The 20991-nt window shown below is 46.5% G+C and overlaps 1 protein-coding gene across 1 annotated transcript in view; it reads right to left on the bottom strand.

Moving 5' to 3' along the window:
* LOC110256666 (uncharacterized) overlaps positions 1-20991 on the bottom strand; it is a 280078-nt gene that overhangs the window by 171491 nt on the left and 87596 nt on the right. Inside the window, exon 3 of the mRNA XM_084994329.1 lies at positions 11357-16193. Within this exon, the coding sequence (XP_084850455.1) occupies positions 16014-16193 (180 nt within the window). The 3' untranslated portion in view covers positions 11357-16013. Of the gene's footprint in view, positions 16194-20991 lie in introns of the transcript that reaches the window.

The raw sequence follows: 20991 nt of genomic DNA, 5'->3' as shown, positions 1-20991 counted from the left end.
GTTATCCAGTACAACTAGGTGGGCGGGCACCTGTGAAACACACATACTCCAAATAGCAGCTGAACCCCAAATTTCAAGCCCCGAGATCTGGAGGGGACCAAATGATCTTGCTCTCCTCTTCATTTCCTCTTCTTTAGTCTGGTATCATCTAAAACACAAGCAGACAGCTTGGAGATAGGGCTGAGATGAAAATTTAATCCTGCACAAACCAAAAAGCGAACTTTAAGGCTCCGAATCGCTTTCTGATGGTTTGAGCTCCTGGAAATGGAGTATGACAGTTGCATTAGTCACAAAAACAAAAAGCGTTTTATTGGATTATCTGGATCACCTGTCTGGTTGAACCCATCACTCCGGGATGGCCCACCTCTCCTGCTCCCAAAGGCTTGCTTGGGGTGGGGGGACATATTCACCACCTGCCAGTTTTCCTTGTCAGCCCATCAATTTTCTCTTCCCCGCCCTTCAAAGGAACAAAGCCTGAGGAATTCAGGCTGGGCCCTGATTAAGGGCTTAAGGGCAAGTCCAGGGCCTTTACTGTCTCTTCTCAATGGAGAGCTTTTAAGGCCCAAAAGAGGACTAACCAACAAAGCTCTTCAAATAAAGTGAGTATATTTCCTTGCCCTGCCCTTAAAAGAGGAATTTTTATTGACCTAAAACATCCCATAAATGTTTTTCCCCTTGACTTGTCCTGTGGGAGTCTTGGCTAAGCACAGGATAATATTTCACTTTCCGGCACTGGTATTCTCTGCCTTTCTAGTGTCTACAAGAGAGACGGGGAGCCATTACTGTGATATTAGTCTGTGAAGCCAGATCGCCAAGATCATAAACCAAAAATAGACTAGGAAAGAGGCTGCTGGTTGTCTGAATATCTGTTTATCCCTGGGCTTTCCCTGAACATGAGCCCCAGCTGGACCACCTCTCTCAGACCTCCCTGCATCCAGGTGTGGTCACATGACTGAGCTCTGGCCAATGGGATGTGAGCAGAAATGATGTGTACGGCCCATGCCGTGACCTTAAAAGAAAAGTGAGTGTGTTGCTCTGTCTCCTTCTCTCCTGCCTCGTAGAAAGTCGACACAGTAGAGGACCACTCTGGAGCACGGGCTCAAGAACAACACTTCAGGATGATGGAAGAACAAGAGACAGAGAGTCTATCTAGGTCCTCACCTCTTCGGAGCCACCTCAACACCCAACTGCTTATTCTTAGGCCATCGCATGAAAGTGAGATTAACTTCCATCTTTGCTGCTTGAGCCCACATTATTTTGATCTTTGAAACAGCTACCGAATTTGTATTCTGCAAATACATGGACTAAATCCAAGGCAGAGAGCTAATCGATGTATGAGACGGAAGGAAGTGGGAAGACAGACATGTAGAAAAGGATCCAAAGTCAGAACAGCAAGTGATGGAGAGGGACATAATCAAGTATGTGGGCTGGCTCTCTAGAAGAGATGCGTGTAGTGGCTACTCAGTGAACTTCTATTAGTGGAAAGGTCTCTCCTAGCAGTCAAGGTCCATCACTCAAGTGCAACACCTTCTTTCTTACTTCCTTGTCTCTGCACATGCTTCCCCTTTAAACTGGACTGCTCCTCAGCCCCATCATCCCCAACACTTGAAAAAACTCTACTCATCCTTCAGATTTCTATGTGAGCACTGCTTTCTCGGGGAGAGGCCTTTTCCAGGTGAGGCACCCCTCCCCTGCTCCCCCCAACACCTCCCCTGCCTGTCCACTTCCCTGCTCATTTTTCTGGCTCATGCTCCAGACAGAATTCTAGAAGGGCAGGGACCACACCTGCCTGTTAGCCGTTGTATCCCCAGGGCTAGCCCCTAGACTAGGCTTTCAAAGGTCTAGATCAAACCAGTTACCTGAAAACCTGGGAGGCTTTGGCCATAATTAGACTTTCTCTAGAAAACCCCGCCTCTTGGGGAGACCTAACCAAGTGACAAAAATCCTCTGTCCTTGGGGACAATGCAGGGGTCGGGGGATCGCCTATCTTCCGGCAGAAGTTGCTACCCACTTACAATACTGATGAGCCATTTCCTTTCTCGACTTCCCCCTTATTGGGCTGTAGTTGAGTTGAGGGTTTGTTTTTCTCTATTTCCTTCTCACTTTCCACCTGAGCTTTTATGTTTCCAATTGTCATTCTGCTGTTTAGAGCCGAGCACTGTTGCTCACAGCTCTCTGGCCGCCCCCTCCACGCTGCCTCTGTCCCACACTGCCCTCCTGCCTCTCATGGGCACAGAGTATCAGGCTCTTCCGCTCCCAATGCCTGCAGCGCCAAATGAAAGCTCCACTTTCATCCTCAGGCCCCCTTTGCCTCCGATTTTTTCATATCTTAATAAGGCTCAAATCGGATCGAGCGATTTCTTCCAAAGCCACAAAGATTATTCAAAACAACAACAATAGGGGAGGAATAAAAGCAGTTAAACTACAAAAATTATCTGGTCCACGCAACCCTTTGGTCTCCTGCTTTCTTTGACGATCATGTCACATTACAGGGAGGCTGGGAGAGCAGGCTCGCTAGAAAACAGCCCAATTTCCTCCAGCACCAGGTCACCCCTCGGCCTGTGCTTCTCCCGGGAGCAAGGTGACTCGTCCTGGCTGCCAGCTTACAGGCCTGCCACCCGCCCAGGGCCCAGCAGGCAGGAGAAGGACCTGAGCTGGTTTCGTGCTGTCACGGTGTTAAATTCTTAACAGCTTTTGAATAAGGGCCCATGTTTCCTTTCTGCACCGGGCCCTGCAAATTAGGCAGACGGTGCTTTCCTTCTTCGGCGTCAGCTCTTGGGCATCACAGCTGCCTGGCCACAGGCCAGGGTCAGAGCCTCCCAGGATCATAAGGACCTCAGAATCACAGCCCATCGGAACCAGAAAAGGTCATGGGACAAGGGCGCGCTGTAGGACAAAGGTCCTGGCTGGATTTGAATCCCACCCTGCAGTTAACCACACCTCGGCTAATTGTCATCTAATTGTCACCCGCCTCCCATTTGTAAAATAAAGGAAGGCTTACCTTCCCTCCTAAAGTTGTTGGGAGGATCAAAGGAGATAATTTATTAGAACAAGGCACCTGGAAGAGACTGAGGCTTTAAATATTTGAGGCTGGAAAGTGGCCATTTGGGGAATTTCAGACAGTCTCTGCAGTTTACGAGGGGAAAAAAAAAATAAATTTGTCTTTGGAACAGACATTCCCTTTGTTTTAGGAAGAGCTGGGTCACTTAGACATTTTGGTCCTACTGGTAAGGCCGGTTCCCCATCCTAAAGTGTACCGTTTACAGATGTCAGCTGGAGACTCTCCAGATGAATCCTAAAATCAGAAATCCTTTCATGTAAAACTTGGAACTTCACTGACCACTGCCTGAGAAATCACTGTATACTCTTGGGAGATCAGTTTGTTGTTTCGACCAAAAATGAGCTCACACGTGAACCAGGGCCAAGACCTAGCCCCACAAGGAGGGACGTGCAGGCTGGGCCCCCAAAGCTGGGCTGGGGCTGTGGGGGTGCCCCAGTGGGGCTATTTCAGCTGAGGACGCAGACTCGGCGAAGCCAGAAAGATCTGTGAGGGTTATGATGGGTCAGGTGGCAGCCCATGAGGAGAAGGTGTTTCCCCAGAAGGAATCTGGAAGGTCCTTAGTGTCAGGCCTTCGGGCAACTGGGCTGAATCCTGGCGAAGGCAATGAGGGTTCCTTGGATTGGAAGGGATGAAGCTCTTTGTCTCTCTCAAGAATGGTTTCAACTCCTTGGCAGAAATATTCTGAGGGGGCCTTTGGGGTCCTCTAGCCTTGTGAAGGCCCCGTAGAATCTACACAATACTAACAGCCTCTTTGTTAAGTCCTGTTGTCCTCCAACATTCAGGAAGGTTACGCCATTTCCATTTTTTTTTTTTAAGTCATGTTGTATAACTTAAATATATACAATTCTAATTTTCAATGATAACTCAATAGAGCTGACAGGGTAGTTATACCATTTCCATCCTCTCTTAGCTGTACCTGGGCGGGGCCTGAAGGAAGGAGCTTACATCGTTAGGGATGCAAACAATAAGTAAGAGGGAGCATCAGTGGCCTGGAAAACAGGATGCCAGAGATGCCAGCTGAGCTCAAGGGGAGCAAGAGCAAGAGCAAGGAGGCTGGTAGGGATGACAAGCCACCACCTGGCAGACTTGTGGAACATAGACACACATTCCTCCGGGTCCCCAGAAATACCCTAGAGAATTTGCCTATATAAAATAATTTAATGGGACACTTAATGGACAATATAATAATTATTAATATTTTACAGTTGAGGAAAATAAGACCCAGGAAGTTGAACCAGTTTTTCCAAATGTCTGTGATTTCTCTGCTACATCCCCTGGCTGGAGAGCCCGGTCCATCCGCAGCTCCAGGAGGAACCGCCCATGGCCTCAGGGGACCATTTTCCCTGGTCAAAGCTGACCTGATTTAGGTAACACCTGACCAATTTAGGCCAATCAAATTCTCTCTCCTCGGTATGTAAACAAAGCGAAGATTGGTTTCAACTGTGTCGGTGAGAAGTCGAGAATGTCAGGTTTGGAATCACTGCAAATGTTGGCCAAAGCCATGGGCAGGCAAATAAGGAGGAGCTGAAAGGAAGCCTGGCAGGGAAAGTCATCCGCAGGGAGGAGAACTGAGCAAGTGTCTGGGAAGCTGTGGAAACAGGCTCCCCTGGGTGCCAGGGAGAGATGGTGACTTCCCACTCGCTGAGAGGTCCCAGGTCGGGCTGAACTTTCTACAAAGGTGTCCCAGGAATGGCCCCTGAATACTTAGAATAAGGCTGCTGTTTTTTTATTTGAATGCAATTGAAGGAACCTCTTTTCTCTGCAACCATCAACCCCTGGGCCAAGTCACCAGAGAAGGTGGAGGCTGGCTGGTGGACCCCCAGCCCAGAGCTCTTTCTGTGGCACCATCATGACTGCTTTCTCTCCTACTGGCATTTCTTTGGTACTAAGTGGATCTGTCCAGGTATTTTAATATATGTAATAAAAAGGTAATTTTCTTATATAATAAAATGTAATAAAAATGTGATTTTCTTATATCCTCACAAAGTTGTGTGGGGGACACAACGCCTAGAAATGGCCCAAGTCTCCATCTGAAGATCTAAGTAGGATGGTCACATAATGCCTGAAAGCCATCAGCAGACACCTGGCCAAGGCAGAGGCTAACACCAGCTCGGGACCAAAGGGGCCTTTGTCTGTGGCCTGGCAGAGCTCCCTGTTCTGGACCAGGCACTCAGGTTAACAAATCCCGACATCAGGTGATTCCCAGAAAACAGTGAGACTCCAGCCTACGGTGGCCAAGTTCCACGTATTCTTTCCCTGCTAGGAAACAAATAACTTGGCAGGAAAAGTCACCGGGGAACTTCCCACCATCAGTGAGAACGCCGGGCCCCATTACGTCTGGGGCTCTCTGCACATAATGATCCATTTAATTTCTCCATTGGCCCATTGTTTCGCTGCTATTTATCTGGGACCCTCAATCAAAGATAAACTTCCTCAAAATAACAACATTAATAATAACCGAGCCTCTGTTAGTACCAGCTCCTTTGGATACATTCTTTTTTTTTTTGGCCATGCAAGCATGAGAAAGTTCCCAGGTCAGGGATGGAACCTACAGTACAGCAGTGACAATGCCGTATCCTTAACCTTCGGAGCCACTGGGGAACTCCTTGGATAGATTCTTGTCACCTTCCAAAACCACCACATAAAACGGGTAGCATCACTGCATTTACAGATAAATAAGCTCAGGCTCAGAGAGTTATTAAACAAATATTTCACATGAAGTCACTAGGCTGGCAAGTAACAGAGCTGGGGGTCTTCCCCACTCTGCCTCTAATAAAAGCTAGCATTCACTGAATTCAGAAACTATGCTCTGGACACTGTCTAAATTCCTTTGTTTCCTCTTCACAAACAATCCCGTGATGCAGTCATACAGCTATATGGATAAGAAAACTGAATCAGAAGAGGGCATTTGCCCAAATGGATGGTAGAGTGAGAGGTGAACCCAGTTCTGCCTGGTCTCCAAATCCAAGGTTCTCTCCTGAGGGTCCAGGGTCTCTCCTGAGTTCTCTTCCAGCCCTTCTCTGGCAGGGTCTGGCTGGGGCTGGTTGCTATGGTCCAGCTAAGATGCTAACTGATGTGTGTGTTGAGGCCTTGTCCTTTCCCAGTCCCCACACCATCTCCTCGACTTCACAACTACTCTGTAAGGTGGGCAGATCTCATCCCCACAGCCCCACCTCCCGAGGCCCAGACAGGTGCTCTGTCAGTTCCAAGATGACACAGCTAGTAAGTGGCAGAGCCAGGCCTCGAACATGGGTCTCTCCACAGAACCACACAATGTCTTTTTTTTTTTTTTTTTTTTTTTTTTTGCTTTTTAGGGCTGTACTGCAGCACATGGAGGTTCCCAGGCTAGGGGTCTAATCGGAGCTACAGCTGCTGACCTATCCCATAGCTACAGCAACACCAGATCTGAGCCACGTCTTTGACCTACACCACAGCTCACAGCAACGCCGGATCCTTAACCCACTGAGCAGGGCCAGGGATCAAACCCACAACCTCATGGTTCCTAGTCGGATTCGTTTCTGCTGCCCCCTGAAGGGAACTCCAGAACCACGCAGCGTCTTTCAGAGATTTGCAAGGGAACATCCGGTGAAAAGAAATGAGTAGCAAAAAAGGGTGCACCGGAGATGGGAAAACAGGCCACACAAGAGGAAACATCCCAACATCCCAACCCCTCTGAGGCTGCTCCACCGTCAGGAATCTTAGGGTCCTGAGGACACAGCCCTGTTGCCAGAAACGTCCGGTGACTCTGTAAAATCATGCCGCCTTTGTGATTACACAGCAGCAGATCTGCCATTCTCGTCTACCACCCACTTGAAATGAAGAGGAAAAGACATTTGGTCAGGGGCAGTTTCTCTGGACAACAAATGGAGGTCAGACATTTGCCCAAGGGAGGGGGTGTGGGCCTGCTCCTCCCTCCACGTGGAAGTGGGACTGGCCAGAGGGAGAGGCTGAGCTGCCAGGCAGTCACAAGAGAGGCCTCTGCTGATTCCATGGGGAGCTCTGGGGCTGGGACGGGCCCCCAGTGTGGTCCTGAATCCATGTAGGGGGCTGAGGCTGTGTACCCCCGTGTGGACCAGCCTCTAAACTTAGGGTGCCACAGGGACGGACATACATCCCGAATAAGCAGATCCCTTTGGCTGAGGGCAGTTCTTGGCTATGAGCCTCCAGCAGTCAGCACTGCCAGCAGCAGAGTGAATAAGCACCCCAGTTCTAAAGAAGAACCTGGGGGTGCACCATAGCATCCACTATAAACAGGCTTTAGGGCGTGCCCAGGTACAAGTAGGGGTACACACACACACACCCCCTCCCTGCCTGGTCTTCCCCAAGTCTCTACAGCTGCCCTCCACTCCCCAAAAGTTCAAATTTGCAAGAAAGCACTGTCAGACATCATCCTCTGAAAGGAAAGAGAGAGAGAGACTGAACTGCCCCCAACTCTTGCCTTTTGAAGAGCTAGAGTAGGAAGAATGAAAGAGTCCCCTAAATTTGCAATGGTTTTGGCCTGCCTGGCGATTATGATGGATTATGTTGTTACTCAATTACATAATAGATGGTTGCCTAATTTACCCAACTGTATATAGATTTTTTTTTTAAAAATCCATTTCCCCCATAAACAAGAGCATAATGTTAACCACCAAACCACTCAAAATCTTAACCCCAAGCCACCATATTTGCATTTTTTTCCCTGACAGAGCTTACATTTTTATTTCTTTAATTGGACAATTTTGAGCTTGAAGCCTGACCACCAGCGGTGCTGGGTGATAACACCCTCATTCTCCAGCCACGTTCATCCTTCTCCCCCCATTTCCCAGAATTAAAGGAATGTTTAATGGCCTCGGGCCAATTCTAGAGTTAAAAGAATGTTAAAAAGATTTGGGGCTCCATCTCTTGGGTCAGAAGAGGATACAAACTGAGAGGATGGCTCCCCTGAGCCCATCCTCATTTCTGGCATCTCAAATAGTTGCTGCAAATGTTGGGGCTCTGAAACTTCTTTAACTGGAGTTCTGAGAGCCTCAGAGAAGCCCCAAGACCACTGGACAAAACGAAAAGAGGACAAAAGAAACATGAGCAGGTCACTCGCTAAAAAAATCCTCTGTGTCTCTCAAGTTATCTCTTTGCCCAACCCTCTCTTAACTACTTCATCCTACAGAAAAAGGCAACTGTAATTCAAAGTTTCCAAGCCTATTATGATCCACTTCCCTGTTACTGCAGATGTGCTTGTCCTAACAAATGCAGGTGGCAGATTTACAACATAATAGCTTAAAAATCTTCCTACGGGATTCTCTGCTTGTTCACATTTTTTTCAGGTTTTTTTATTTTGATTATCTTTTTTTAAAATCATCATCACTCTTTTTAATCTTGCAAGTTCCCAAAAAACCCTCCTCCAAGGTAGGGTCTTTGGGGGCCCTCAATGCCAGGGTAACTCTGCACTTAACTTGTAGCCATGGTACCATTTAAGATCAAAGAGGCAAGGCAGGATTAATGGGAAAGAATTGCCGTTTCTTTGTAAGAATTTCTGGATGTTAACCATCTCTGACCGCGTGTCAACTCCTTCCAACTTCACTCATCAATAGATTCTCCTGAAACCTGATGGATCCCCTGGCCTATAATCTCCTTTTGTTTCGGTAATGAGATGAAGGGAAATAACTTCCACTGAAATAAGTTCCAATTAATTATGCCTCTGAGTAAATCTTTTGGATCAGGATAACCGGCTCACGGTACGAAGCGCCAACTCCCCTGGAATACGTGTGTGTGCACTTACTTTTTGTTTCTTGTTTCTTCTAGGAAGTAAAGAAAATCAAGCCACATTTCAAAACTCAAAAATTGATTGCTGTTAAATACTTTGGAGGCTGAGCCATGATTTGGAAGATGACAGACCCTCAAACCTTCTGGAAACATTCTTTGGGCAGGAGGAATGGGGCTCTCTTTCTCTTTTTTTTTTCTGTTAAATTTAAACCCTGTGACAGCACCTGAAATTATCTACAGACAGAGACCTCTGCTGGGGAATGCGGGGGCTGAGTAAAGGCAGGGAGTGGGAAGGCAACACGTTTCGACAGAAACTGTTTTTCGAAAGCAAATAAAAGTTTTATTATAAGTTTGGGTTTTGCAAGGGGGAAGGTTAACAATTGTTTTAAAAGTTGTGTGATGGCTTTGGATAAAAGTTTACATGAGTTTCTAAACTGGGATATTATTGGGCCCCAAGTAGTAATGTGAAATTTATAGACATTTCATATACACAGATTATATATGATACCGGCGTGAGGACAGGGATGGCACTCGGCCAGTTGAGTGCTAATCCTCAACCAAAGAGAGGTCAGAACTGAAACGAGAGAGCCCAGAGAATACCATTGTTTAAAAGGAAAGATGAGGAGCTCCCTGGTGGCCTAGCATTTAAAGACCTGATTTTGTCACTGCAGTGGTGGGGGTTCAATCTCTAGCCCAGGAACCCCACGGGCGCAGCCAAAATAAATAAATGGAAAGACAAGAAGGAGAGGCTGGGACAGGTAACTGAGAAAAAAATAGCCATCTTTTCCAAAAATTTTTAAAAATTTTTTTATGGCTGAGTAGTATTCCATTGTGTATATATACCACCACATCTTCCGAATCCAGTCCTCTGTTGATGGACATTTGGGTTGTTTCCATGTCCTGGCTATTGTGAATAGTGCTGCAATGAATGGTGCACATGTCTCTTTTAAGTAGAGTTTTGTCCGGATAGATGCCCAAGAGTGGGATTGCGGGGTCATATGGAAGTTCTATGTATAGATTTCTAAGGTATCTCCAAACGGTTCTCCATAGTGGCTGTACGAGTTTACATTTCCACCAACAGTGCAGGAGTTTCCCTTTTCTCCACACCCCCTCCAGCACTTGTTATTTGTGGATTTACTAATGATGGCCATTCTGACTGGTGTGAGGTGGTATCTCATGGTAGTTTTGATTTGCATTTCTCTTATAATCAGCGATGTTGAGCATTTTTTCATGTGTTTGCTGGCCATCCGTATATCTTCTTTGGAGAAATGTCTATTCAGGTCTTTTGCCCATTTTCCCATTGATTGATTGGTTTTTTTGCTGTTGGGTTGTATAAGTTGTTTATATATTCTAGAGATTAGGCCCTTGTCCGTTGCATCATTTGAAACTGTTTTCTCCCATTCTGAAAGTTGTCTTTTTGTTTTCTTTTTGGTTTCCTTTGCTGTGCAAAAGCTTTTCAGTTTGATGAGGTCCCAGGGGGTTATTTTTGCTCTTATTTCTATTGCTTTGGGAGACTGCCCTGAGAAAATATTCATGATGTTGATGTCAGAGAGTGTTCTCTTCTAGGAGTTTGATGGTGTCCTGTCTTATATTTAAGTCTTTTAGCCATTTTGAGTTTATTTTTGTGCATGGTGTGAGGGTGTGTTCTAGTTTCATTGCTTTGCATGCAGCTGTCCAGATTTCCCAGCAATGCTTGCTGAATAGACTTTCTTTTTCCCATTTTATGTTCTTGCCTCCCTTGTCAAAGATTAATTGACCATAGGTGTCAGGGTTAAATTATTTTTTAAAAGTTTGAGTTCCCTTGTGGCACAGCAGGTCAAGGATCTGGTGTTGTCACTGCAGTGGCCTGGGTTGCTGCTGTAGTGCAGGTTCAGTCCCTGGTCTGGAAACTTCCACGTGCTGTAGGCATGGCCAAAAAAAAAAAAAAGAAATATAGTTGATATTCAATATTACATTAGTTTCAGGTATATAACATAATGATTCAAAACGTATACACTGTGAATTAATCAGCATGCTAAGTCTAATAACCATCTGTCACCTTCCAAGGTTATTACAATATTATTGACTACATTCCCTATCTGTACATTACATCCCTAGGACTTATTTTATAACTGAAAAGTTTGTAGCTCTTAATCCCCCTTCACTTTTTTTGCCCAGCCCTCCACTTCCTTCCCCTCTGGCAACCACCAGTTTCTTCTCTGTATCTATGCATCTGTTTCTGTTTTGTTTGCTTGATTTGTTATTACAGACTATTTGTCTTTGTCTGACTTATTTCACTTAGCCTAACGCCCTCTGGGTCCATCCATGTTATCACAAGTGGCAAGATTTCATTCTTTTTATGGCTAAGTAATATTCCACTATGAGAGAGTGTGTGTTTGTGTGTGTGTGTGTGTGTGTGTGTGTGTGTCTGTGGTATACGTGTGTGTGTACACTTAACTACCATATCTTTTTATCCATTCATCTTTCAATGGACACTTAGGTTGCTTCCATATCTTGGCTACTGTGAATGCTGCAATGAACATAGGGATGTGTATATCTTTTCAAATTAGTATATTTGTTTTCTTTGGGTGAATCCCCAGAAGTGGAATTGCTGGATCATATGGTAGTTCTATTTTTTAATTTTTAGAGTGGTCTTCATAGTTTTTCCCTTAAGTGGCTGCACCAATTTATGTTCCAATCAAGAGTGCATGAGGGTTCCCTTTTCTCCACATCCTCACCAACACTGGTTATTTGCTGTCTTTTTGATAATAGTCGTTCTCACAGGTGTAAGGTGGTATCTACTGTGGTTTTGATTTGCAGTCCCCTGATGATCAGTGATGTAGTTAGTGATGATTAGCATATTTTTATGTGTCCTTTGGCCATCTTACAGCTTTCTTGAAAATCATGTCTACTCAGGCCCTTTGCCCATTTTTTAATCAGATTTTTTTCATTCTCAGTTGTGTGAGTTCTTTGTATATTTTGGATAGTAACCTCTCATCAGATAGAGGTTGGATATTCATTGGCAAATATCCTTTCCCATTTCATATGTGGCCTTTTCATTTGTTAATGGTTTTCTTTGCTATGGAAGAGTTTTTTTAGTTTGATGTGGTCCCACTTGTTTAATTTTGCCTTTGTTGCCCTTAGCAAATCCAAAAATGTACTGCTAAGACAGATGTCAGAGAGCACACTGCCTATGTTTTCTTCTAGGAGCTTTATGATTTCAGGTCTTTGATTTAATTCTTTAATCCATTTTGAGTTTTTTTGTTTTTTATAAGCTGTAAGAAAGTGGTCCAGTTTGATTCCTTTGCATACAGCTGTCCAGTTTTTCCCAACACCATTTATTGAAGAAACTGTATTTTCCCCATTATATTCTTGTCTCCTTTGTCACAGATTAATTGACCATATGTATGCAGGCTTATTTCTGGGTTCTCTATTCTGTTCCACTGATTTTTATTTCTGTTTTTGTGTTAGTACCATACTGTTTTGATTATTGTAGCTTTGTAGTGTAGTTTAAATCAGGGAGCACGATGCCTCTAACTTTGTCTTCTTCCTCAAGATTGTCTTGGCTATTCAGAGTCTTTGCAATTCTATATAAATTTTAGAACTAGTTTATTCTAGTTCTGTGGGAAAAGTGATTGTATTTTGATAAGAATTTCTATATGGATGCTCGCTGCTTCATTGTTTGTAACAGAGAAGAACAGACACAACCAAAATAAGGAGTTAATTAAATAAAACATGTTATGCCCACATAATAGAATATGTGACAACCACTTAAAACGACAGAGAAGAATATTTAATAACATCGACCCATTCTTACTGTTCTTAAGAGAACAAAGCAGGTTATAAAACAGTTTGGAAAAAAAAATGATCCATTTTTGTACATATATGTCATACACACACAGTCAACAGCAAAAGACTGAAAAGATATAAATCAAAATATTAGAAGTGGTTAGGATTAAAGGAAATTTTAATTTTCTTCTTAATGCTTTCCCTATTTTCTAAACTTTCTACAATGAGCAGCTCTTCTATAGGAAAAAAAAAATTTTTTAATTTATGCACAGCTAACTTCTAGTGAATCTAAAAGCAAAGGTGGACCTACTAACTTCTCAGGTCAATAATTTCATATTTGGGCCCTACCCCACCCTAAAGACTCCCAAAGAGATGCACAGGCTTGTGATTGCACATAATTGGAAAAGTGACAACACTCCACATGAATGCGATGACCACGTGTCAGCCTCTTCTATGAGCTGGGCGTCCTGCTGAGACATAAAAGGGCTAAATGAGCCAAGATACAGCCTCTGTTCTCAGACAGGTCACAGTCTTATGGGGGAAGGGAAGATGCATGTGCAAAAGAGCTCTGGGGCTGGCCAGCTCTCAGAGGACCCCTTAGAGGGGTGTGCAGTGTTTGGGGGGTCTGACACCATGGGCAGGTGGGAGGGAAAGAGTCCAAGGATGAGCATGCTCCCCATAGGCACCAAGAACCACAGCTCATTTAATCTTCACAACAACTCCTGGAGGATGTTCTATCCATGCTTTGAGGAGGGAAAACAGAGGTCCACAGTCGTGGAGAAAGACTGCCTCCCCCAGGTCTCCTTGGCTCTGGGGCTCTTTCCCCCTCCGCTCCAGCAGTGGGTCTGGACGTGGGGAAGGGACCACGACCCTCCAGAAACCGATGCTCTCTTCTAAAAAGGGTTCCATAATCAAGGCTTTTGAGGAAGTGTTGTCAATGCCTCCTAGGAGGGTTATTTCACATGTTAGTAGACGCAAGGCCCCCAGAAGTCAGGCAGTAAGACTCTCGAAAGAGCGTTTTCCACGCTGACTGGACTACTGAACCGCATTTCGAGTACCTTCTCAGAACGAGGGAACCTCACGCTCCGTCGCAGCACGTCATTCTGATCAGGAGAGGCGGGTACGACAGAGAGCAGCTTGGGAGAGGGGAGCTAATGGGCCCTGAGGGGTGAGGGAGGCCTGGACAGGTGAGGAGAGGGACAGTTATTATTATCCTCCGTGGCAATGGTCCTGGATGAAGCACGGTTGCCCCCGACGCTAGTGCAGGAGCCAGAGGACTTGGGCATCTGCATCTCCCAGCAGCTGCAATGACGCTGAAACCTAGGAGGCCACGAAAAGAGCACCAGTGACAGCCAAGCTGATGACAAGTTAATCTCCATGGTGAGGATTTGAGCCTTCATGGCCCAAAGAGGCACACGGTTTGCCTAATTTTCCCTCAAGGGACATGTCTTCCCTCCTCAAAAAACTCGCTAAGGACAATCTCCCTCGCTTGTAAACAACCGTGGATAACGTCTTCCCATAGTTTCTCTGCTGTTCGGCTTTTGGATGCTCATTTAACCTAAGTGGCCGATGGCTCCGTCGGGGTCCCTGGAGGCCCACGCCTACCCGACGCAGCCTCCCCAGCCCCCTCCAGATCCCAGACTGCAGCTCTTCCAGCACCCTGGCCAAGGGCAGGCAGGGGCCACACATTTGAGGGCTTGCTCCAGGGACTCCTCCAAGGATACAGATGCAAGGTTTCTTGGAGGAGAACCACTGGTTAAGTAAAAGCAGGAAAAGTGCACCACGGGCTCACGCTTGTGCTTCTCATTCATGCGCTTGGGGGTCAGCCCTGGGTTTGAATCCTGCCTCTGACCTGTACCCACTAAGGGACTTCTGACAAGGGACACAAGCTCTCAGTCCAAGATCCTCAGCCATAAATAGGAATAGGACAAAGAGGAGGAGTGGCTGATATGAAGCACCAGGGACAAAGCCTGGCTGATGACAGGTCTCAACGACAGCTCTGATGATGGCGACAACTGAGGTACAGACCCTGGCCTAAAAGAGTCCCCGTGGCTGGGGTGAACAGAGGAGCAAATGCAACCTCACGAGAACTTTTACTTCCAAAGTTCCAGGGCTAAGTGGAGATGGGCTCTGAGAAGAAAGACCCAGGGTGCCAGGAGAGACAAGAGGAAGCTTCACAGAGGATGGTGGGTCTTGAAATAAGAGCGGATCAAGGAAGTGCCCATTGTGGCTCAGTGCGTTACGAACCTGACTAGTCTCCATGAGGGTGCGGGTTTGATCCCTGGCCTCGCTCAGTGCGTTATGGAGCGGTGTTGCCACAAGCTGTGGTGTAGGCTGCAGATGCAGCTCAGATCTGGCATTGCTGTGGCTGTGATGTAGGCTGGCAGCTGCGGCTCGGATTCGACCCTTAGCCTGGGAACTTCCATATGCCAAGGGTATGGCCCTAAAAAGCAAAAAAAAAAAAAAAAAAAGAACAGATCAAGGGAGGGAGAGGACCCGCAGAGTGTATTTAAGCTGCCCCAGAGGAGCAGGATGGCTCTTCTGGACAGGAGGACAGGAGCTGGGAAATACAAGGGGGCAGGAAGGGACAGATGGGGACCAGTGTTGAAAGCCAGGCAGCCGCTCGCCCAGATGCCATAGGAAAAAGGGGCCCAAGGGTTCCCAAGCTCAGACATAAGATTAAAACAGTCATTGGAGGAGTTCCCTGGTGGCCTAGTGGTTAAGAACTCAGCGTTGTCACTGCTGTGGCTTGGGTTACTGCTGTAGCACGGGTTCAATCCCTGGCTGGCCCCAGGAACTTCTGGGTGCTGCAGGTGCAGAAAATTCATTAAGCCCATGCACAGATGGCATGAGCAGAGACGGAGGACATCTGGGGACAAAAGAGAGCAGTCACAAGGCCAAATCACAGTAGATTTCACCTGAAAACAACAGCAGTGTGTTGGAGAAGGAGCACCCAAGACAAACACAGACACCTAAGCACGCCTCTCCAGGATCATTTGCTGCCATCTTTCCAGTACTCACGTCCAAGGTGGCAGTGGGGCACCAGGACCTGGGAGGGGAGTGGGAAAGCCGCTCTAGCCTCACGCGTCATTTAATTTTTACAAAATTGGATTAATGCCTACTTGTGTTATGAAAAATTGGAAAAAAAGAAAAAAGAAAAAGAAATCTACCTTCCTAGCATTCTAAAAGAGAATTCCTCTTAGGGGTTAGTTTTTGATTTTAGTGCAGAGGTTTCTACAAACTGGCCAAGTGAAACACCAACGTTTCTGGGAGGATTTCTTTCCAAGGCCTAAAATCTGCCTACACACACCTCTCCAAGTGGCCTGGGTTGAGGGGTGAGGGCACCTTATTGAATGTTGGCTGAAAAGGAAGCAACCCAGAGGCAAAGCCAGTGGTCTTTTCTGTCTGTTAGCTCAGGACTTATCAACTGCTTCTCAGAGGTTCATTTCTCCCAAGCTGCCTCCTCCGAAATTACCTTTCCTTCAAGAAACTGTGCTCTCTCCTTACTGTGAACGCATCCAAGCCAGACGGGCAGAGGGGCAAGGTTTTCACGGTGGATGAAGTTTCCTGATGCTCTAGTCTTTGGCATCCGATAGAGACACAGGTGCTCACGAGCAGGGATCTAGAAAGCCAAGTGGAGCCCTATTTTACACTCATGTCCCTCACTGCCTTGTCAAAGGTCCCTTCTGTCCCCTATCATCATCAGGAGAAAAAAGACAGGAGGCTGCTCTGGCTGGGCAGTGATCAGCCGCATAGAAGGCGCCAAGGGAGAGGAAAATATGCAGCATTAATATTTAATGCCCCCTTTCCATTTTCTCCTAATAAGCTGAGCGCTACGGCAGGGAGAGCTGATTTATTTTGTCAGCAGTGGAAATATTTCAAGTATGATGCATGTCACTGGGTCACACAGAACCCATCACACGAAAACATACACCGAGGAAGCATCCAAGGGAAGAGTCTCCTGGACTTGATCTCAAAGCCTTTAGGCTTCAGGAAGTCTTGCAAATAGCACAGGATGTCAATAAGAACTGGCTGCAGGACAGGCAGTGGGGCAGGCATGAGGCCAAGACATGAGGGGCCAGGGCAGAAAGAGGCCCCCAAAGTAAAAGCTCTAGAGGCCAACAGCGCTGGTGCCCCACCCCTACACCCTCACCCCCTGTCCATTTCTCTTAGCACCAACGGCTTCCTCTCATGAACTCCTGCAACTCTTTGTCTGAGGGCTTCTCTGGCCACCAGATCTTGGACTAGTGGCCTGACTTGTGGACTAGCAAGTCAGGTTGGAAGAACCAGGGAGTTAACACTTTGGAAACAGCCCTGGAGGGATATCAGACGGGGTTTGATGGATGAGGAGGACAGCTTCTCCATCCTTCCCAGGGGGGCGTGACACCGACTCCCAGTCGAATTGAACACCGAGGGCCTACAGCAGTAACTTGCCCGTTTGCACATCTGATATTGGCTTCCTTCCCCACCTGTCTCACTTCTCCGATCCCTTCCCAGTTCTTTCCGGAATCACCGCCCAAACAAGCTTGCACTCAAATTTTCAACTTAGGGTCTGCTGAGCCAGCTCTTTTATTCTTGATTCTCTCATGTGTGGAAAAATGGTGAGAGCAGTTAACCCTCTTGCTGATGGCTTTGAGAGCCACGTGAAATAATACATATGACAGCACCAGCATGGTGGGAGGTCAGTAAATGCAAGATGCACTCGTTCTCAATGGGAATGGGGGCTTCTTGTGAGCCAGGCACCGAACCCTGATAGGAGATAAAAACTAAGTTCTCACTCCGTTCCTGCATAAATGTCAATGTCTAGTCCAACCCTTGTAGTGTCCTTCACATTCTCCCCACCAGGAACAGTTAGTACATGGATGAGAAGCAAGAGACTGGCATGAGTGTTAGAAAGATGAGGGAAGAAAGGACGTCAGCCTCAGGTAATGGGTTGAATTGTGGTCCCAAAGGTCATGGCCAAGTCCTCACCCTGATAACACTGAATGGGACCTTATTTCTGGAAAGCATCTTTATAAATATAATTAAGGATCTTAAGATGAGATGATCATCCTGGATTAACTGAGTGGTCCCTTAAGCCCAATGACAAGAGTCCTCACAAGAAGAGGAGAAAATACAAAGAAAAGAAACACAGGGAAGAAAGCCAGCCATGTGGAGATAGAGCCAATGAGAGTGATGCTGACATTCGCCAAGGAACGCCTGGAGCCACCAGCAGCTGGAAGAGGCAGGAAGGATTCTCCCTTAGAGCCTCGGACGGACCATGGTCCTGCCAACACCTTGACTTCAGGCTTCTGGTCTCCAGAGCTGTGAACAAATTTCTGTTGTTTTAAGCTACCACGGTTGTGGTAATTTGTCACAGCAGCCCTAGGAAACCAGTACTGGGGGTAAGCCGGAGTCCAACCTTTACTAATGAACCTGGCTCTGAGCCTCAATTCCCTCATCACTGAAATGGGAGATTCGGAGTCTACGGTCTCCAGCTTTCTTTCCTGTGCTGATGGTGAGCAGTCTCCACGTGGAGGGTGCAGGAGAGGCAGTTGGGGGAACACACACAGTGTGGATTCTTGGTTTCAAATTATAGAAGGTAGGAGTTCCCACTGTGGTACAGTGGGTTAAGGATCCAGTGTTGCTAGAGCTGTGGCTTGGATTCGATTCCTGGCCTGGGAACTTCCATATGCTGCAGGTGCGGGAAAAAAAAAAATTATAGAAGCTGAGTTTCAATAGGTTTGTTTGGGCAGAAAATAAATTTATTGGAAGGATGTCAAAGCTTGCTGCGTAAGGCAGGATGGGCTAACTGCTCTAAGAAGTAACTGGAAATCACAGTGGCTCCGTATATTAGTTTCTCCCACACACCACAGGAGTCGTCAGGTGGGGACACAGGCTCCGTTCATCCTGTACTTCTGTTCTCCCCTAAGACCTCATAGTGCTCTCCATTCAGCTAGCACCTTGGGGGAGAGAAAGAAGAAGACAACTGATGGATTTTTGTTGTTGTTGTTTGCTTTGCTTTGCTTTTGTGTGTGGTAGGTTAAATTGCGCCTCCTTCCCCCGAAAAGAAAAGAAAAGAAAAGAAAAAAAAAAAGATACGTCCAAGTCCTAACCTCTGGGGCCTGAGAGTGTGACCTTATTTGGAAATCAGGTCCTGCAGATGTAATTAGGTTAAGGATTTTCAGATGAAATCATGCTGGTTTTAGGGTGGGCATGAAATCTGATGACTGGGGCCCTTATAATAGAAAAGGAGGAGTTGAGACCCAGAGACACGGGGGGAAGCCATATGAAGACAGAGGTGGGGATTAGAATGGTACACGGACAAGCCAAAGAAGGTCAAGGATTTCTGGAGCCCCCAGAAGCCAGAAAAGAGGCACAGTGGTGATTTTCCCTCAGAGCCTGGAGAAGGAACCAACCTGCTGACACCTCGACCTCAGACCTCTGGCCTCCAGAACTGTGAGAAAATACATTGCTATTGCTTTAGCCACCTGTGCTGGTCATGGTATGGCAGCTCTGGGAACCAGTTCAAAGGACAAGGAAGGTCAAGAGAAAGCCTTGTGGATCCCTCCTGCTCACATACATTGGCCTAAACTCCCCCACATGGCCCCGCGGAACTGCAGGTCTGGGAGGCCAAGGCTGGCTGTGTGCCGGGAAAGCACATGTACTTCTGAGCCCTAAGTCTCTCTGCCAAGTTCAAAAGACCAACTGCCAAGAGGCCAGGCAGCCAGAACAAGCCAAAGTCATGCAACACCATGAGTCTGGTTAGGCCATGGCTGCTGAGCCGCTGAAACCTGAAAGGGGCCACTAACTGGCTCACCACTCACAGCCATGGACACAGTTGTCCACTCTGTCCTCAACATCAGCCACCCACTAAAATCACCAGAAGGGGTTGCCTTTATGAAACTACCATTGCTCTCATTCCCCAGCAATTCTGATTTAATTGGTCTTGGGTGGGACCCAGGCTTCCACGCTTGTGAAAATCCCCTGGGGTGACTGGAACGTGCAGGCAGGGATGGGAACGATCATTCTAAGCTGGCTTAATATCTGGTGTTTGCAATAAAAAATTTTCTTGTAGATTATCTCATTTGAAACTCAGCCCCAGGAGCAATGATGGACTGAAAGCACTGGCCCTGTTCCACAGATGAGGAAATCAAGTCCCTGAGTGTTGGAGTGACTCTTTGATGCTGCACAGTTACCCGGAGCAGGCCAGGATGTGAACTCCAGTTTGCAATGTCAAGTCTGGTGTCCTCACACCAGAACTCTTTGGTAACAAGATAGTGGCTTAAAAACGGACCGCTCCTTCTTGATGAGGCCCTGAACTGACACGAAGGCAGCAGCGAGACCCAAATTCAAAGCATTTTGACTGTGCCCTTCTTTCCACATCAGATCTCCGATATCTAAAGAGACATGTGCCCAGTCCTTCCTATATGAGACCATGGAGCATTCTAGACACCGTGCCCCAGAGCCCACAGAACCTTGCAAGGGCTCTCAAAGATGCCTGCGATGAAATAGCTTAGGTTCCAAAACACTAAACGTGAAGTGCCAACTGAAAACAAGCAGATGCTTAATTAATATATACGAATGTCATTACTGGTGAAATTTAGTATGCATTAAAATTTTACAGCACTTGAATGCAATTTGAGGTTAAGTTGCTTCACTTTGCCGTGCACAATTAGCTGTGAAACCTGAGAAACCATGACTAATTACAAAATAAATGAGTTACTTGGAGCCAAATCAATTCAAAAGCAAAATCATAAGGATCCTTTGAAGTTTTTTTTATAGCCAAAAAATAAATGTTGTTATAACGTGGGTGCTTTTAATATCTTTGACATGATGGAAGGTGGGACTATCAAAATTAGAGCCTACCTAGCACATATGGTGGCTCTGGTGGTATGTGAAACCTTGGTGCCCATCGCCCCCACCCTAGGGTGCACTGTCCAAGCCTGGTGACAAGACTGAGACAGCCACACCCACAGGCCAGGCCTTAGCTGTCCCTGAGCAGCCCCTCGGACCACCACGACTCTTGGGGAGCAATAGAAAAACGTTGTGGGTAAAAACAGAACTCTCCGGGAGTTCAGTGGGTTTAGAACCCAACTGTACAGATGCAGGTTCGCTCCCTGGCCTTGCTCAGTGGGTTAAGGATCCAGTGTTGCCGTGAGCTCTGGTAAAGGTCACAGATGCGGCTCGGATCCTGTGTTGCTGTGGCTGTCGTGTAGGCCGGCAGCTGCAGCTCCAATTCAACCCCCAGCCTGGGAACTTCCATATGCCACAGGTGCGGCCCTAAAAAGACCAAAAAAAAAAAAAAAAAAAAAAAAGAACTTTCTCATCTTTGTCATAATTGACAGAAATCTCCACTGGGCATTGATTTTTTAATCTTGTTTTGGAACATGCTAAGCTCCCCAAGTCTTCTTAAAATGAAGCAGTCGTTAATTTATTCT

This window comes from Sus scrofa, chromosome 14 (genome assembly GCF_054392235.1).
Source record: "Sus scrofa isolate SSC_HxYL_T2T_F1_AM1 chromosome 14, Sscrofa_HxYL_maternal_Yorkshire_Landrace_v2.0, whole genome shotgun sequence".
NCBI lineage: Eukaryota > Metazoa > Chordata > Mammalia > Artiodactyla > Suidae > Sus > Sus scrofa.
The sequence above is the reverse complement of the archived record's forward strand: the minus strand, read 5'-3'. Positions and strand labels throughout refer to the sequence as shown.